Source organism: Aplysia californica, unplaced genomic scaffold (genome assembly GCF_000002075.1).
Source record: "Aplysia californica isolate F4 #8 unplaced genomic scaffold, AplCal3.0 scaffold00892, whole genome shotgun sequence".
NCBI classification, from domain to species: Eukaryota; Metazoa; Mollusca; class Gastropoda; order Aplysiida; family Aplysiidae; genus Aplysia; species Aplysia californica.
The window spans coordinates 86,871-90,173 of NW_004798162.1; the positions used below are offsets into that span (position 1 = coordinate 86,871).

The 3,303-nt window shown below is 37.7% G+C and overlaps 1 protein-coding gene across 1 annotated transcript in view; it reads right to left on the minus strand.

The window, feature by feature from the left end:
- Positions 1–3,303, minus strand: part of LOC101852213 (lysosomal cobalamin transporter ABCD4) — a gene marked incomplete at its 5' end in the record, with an annotated part of 31,732 nt that overhangs the window by 5,363 nt on the left and 23,066 nt on the right. The window contains 4 exons of the mRNA XM_013089190.2: positions 253–289; positions 1,510–1,601; positions 2,416–2,526; positions 3,029–3,144. Of these exons, the coding sequence (XP_012944644.1) occupies positions 253–289; positions 1,510–1,601; positions 2,416–2,526; positions 3,029–3,144 (356 nt within the window). The remainder of the gene's footprint in view (positions 1–252; positions 290–1,509; positions 1,602–2,415; positions 2,527–3,028; positions 3,145–3,303) is intronic.

The window sequence follows — 3,303 nt, forward strand, 5'->3', positions numbered from 1 at the left end:
AGAAGAAGAAGAAGAAGAAGAAGAAGAAGAAGAAAAAGAAGAAGAAGAAGAAGAAGAAGAAGAAAGTGAAGAAGGTAGAGGGGAAGAAAGGGGGAAAGAAAGGAAAGCAAGAAGTCAAGGAGGAACGGGAGAATAAGATAGAAGAGGAAGGGGGGAAAAAGAAGGAGGAGGAGGAAGAGGAGAAGAAGAGCAAGCATTTACACCAATTCTACAGCTGTCTACAGTACACAAAAGCTTAAGTTAGACACTCACCCGGCACCACATCACAGTCTTGCAACGGATAAATCACCTGAAATACAATCAGGTAGAATTTTTTTTTAATACAACACTACGTGGGGATAGACTATGATTGCTAATTTTTGTATGTTCTCATCAATACAATTTGGATCGTTAAAGAGGCAGGTAGCCTTGACCCTGCCTGCCAGGGTAATTTTGGCCGCAGATGGAAACAGCGTTCCAGCAGACAGATGGAGAATCCTGAAAAAGTAACTTCCACACTCTAGCTTTACTTTACTTTTTCGATCCAAGCAGCCATCTAGGTTCTAGCCCTTCTGCCTGTTGATTTGGCATAGAATTTACAGGTCATCTTCCCCACTCAAAAATCGAACTCGCATCTTCTGCATTTCAAGGCAGAGAGCGTAACCATAATACACTACAGACACCAGTAACCCCATATAGTAAATATCATAGTACATAAACTAATACAGGTAACCTATCACAAAGAAATCATTAATCCAAGCATTAAGGAAGCATTGTGAATTCATTCAATGAGAAAAACGGAGGGACAATTTTAATCTTGGAAAATTACTTTTTTAAATCATAAATCTGTTCTGACAAGATATTATAGTGTCTGTTGGCTCCAACAGTCCACAGTCGAACCTGCCCAAAATGACCAGCTATTGTCAACAGAAAAGTTGTTACATTTGACAGGTGATACTCTTGGACAGTATCTTTATAATATGTCACGACGCAGTGGAATCAGGCACTCGTCAATTTTTAGGCATGTTGAGTTATTGGTATAATCTGAAAGCTTATTCATTTGTCTTGCTTTCAATGAAAAAGATATCCATTTATTTTGAATACGAGTTGGGGTATTTATGATTGAAGGAGATGAGGTCACCTGGTCTCAGTAGTCAAATTAGTGAGGAAAGGGTCACCAAAGTATGGTAACTCCAAAAGCTAAAGAGTCCTTGAAAACTGAAAAATGACATATTTTGCGCCTATTCAACGTTTTTCAGTTCAATTCACAAGGAAATATGTTTTTGCATGCACATAAAGGGTTTGAGCCACAAAAAAATTCAATAAAAACCACCAAAACTGGAAAAATGCCGGGTTCTTCACTTTCATTATTCTGCCTCATATAGAGAAAAAAAGGTCAGGGAGAAGTGAGAATTGATCCTTTTTACAGGTGATTGTCTTGGACAGATGGTCAGTAGATCAGGTTCGACTGATCGTATCTTGTACATTACATGTATGAAGAGAACACACCAGATTCAAGTAGTATCCTACCTGTTCTCTCAAAGTGCCGTCTGTGAAGTATGGTTTTTGTGGCAAATAGAACATACCAGTTGGTCCTAGGGGCACATGCCTGCTGATCTGACCTGCTCAGAGAAGGAAAAAGGACTTAAAACAAATTTTCCCTTCCATAACAGTCTGAAATAATTAAATGTATACTTGACCCAAACAAGGTGATGCATTATTTCTGATATAGGATATAATTTTCTTTTGAGAGAGAAGAAATTAGAAGAAAGTTTATTTCTGAGGTAGAATACAATTTTCTTTCAATTAGAAGACACAAAGAACCTCAAGAGAATTGAATTTATAATCAAAACATATCCTCCATAGAATATTTATACATTTGAGGGGTAAGAAAAAGTCCATTCAAATATAGAGCACCCAATCCCAAAATAAAGTAGACCTACACACTCAGCTTTAAGTGAAGAGAACACCAAAAATTATAACTTTATTTTGCCCTCCATGAGAGATTTCTATTACAGAGAATTATTGTGAAAATATACAACAATACAGTTGAAAAAGATACCTATTACACATAATGTTGCACCCTTTGTAGACACACAAGCACCTTTCCACTGACCACGATATTAATCTAGGCCTTGTGAAAAGACATACCCCAGATGTCCTTAATTCAGATGCTACTGTCATCAACATTGCTTGATATCCTCATGAATCTATGTCTAGAAAAGATGGCAATTTATTATTTATGACCTATCAGGCTAAGCCAAAATATACACGCCAAGCTCCACTCTCTTTCTCAGTAAATAGTACAAAGAGTACAACAGGTGTTCAGCCTACCAAATGCGTCCTTCAACCACCCATGGTCAATTTGTGAAGGGGGTGGGAGTAAGGAATCAAAACAGGCAGACAGAAAGAGAAAGTCAAACATAAACCACGCACCTCTTGCAGACTTCCAGAGGCCACTGAGAACACGTAGTAATGATGTTTTCCCACAGCCACTCTCGCCAGTGATCAGAACATTGACACCGCTCTCCAGCTGGAATGATAAATCTGGGAAGGAAGGGGGATGAGAGTTTTGAATAGTTTGTTTGTTCACTTTAAAGGAAAGTACATAAATTAAAGAAACAAAGACCATTTGTAGAAAATTAAAAGCAAGACCTTGACATGGAGATATCAGATTGGTTGGAAAAACATACGACTCAATACTTAGATAACTTTGTTCTTTTCTTTCAAGATGAGTAAACTATTTGGAATATTTTTCAATACAGTTAAAAATTCATTTGTAAAAATAACAGCTTCAAAACCAGTTGCCATTCCAAAATGTCCCACTTAGTTATAGTAGAGTTTTACGGCGCTCGCAACTGCATAAGGTCATATGAGCGCCAAAAGATTAGAGGTGTTACAAGAGAGTAACAAACATAAAAAAGAAGAAGGGGAGATAAGGATGATAGATGTTGGATAGGAAAGAAGAAGCAAACTTCTGATCTAATACAAATTGCGACTGAAGTTAAAAGCAGTGTCAGCTATGCAAAAAGGTAAAACACAAACTTACTACGACACAAGACTTTTGCTGTCTTGGGCAACCCGTAGGAGACCTCTTGGAATCTGAAGGCAGTTGAGCCATCCCCAGCATCGCGGACAGGAATATCATTCCGGGGAGAAGCTCGCCTACAACAACAGGGTCATAATAATAATAATAATGATAATGGTAATAATAATTGAAATTATACAGTGCATATACACGCTCTACAGCAACTATGATATATGGTCATACTGATTGTAAGTCAAAAGGCAAACCAAACAATAGGGGATAAGGGATTGAAGGAG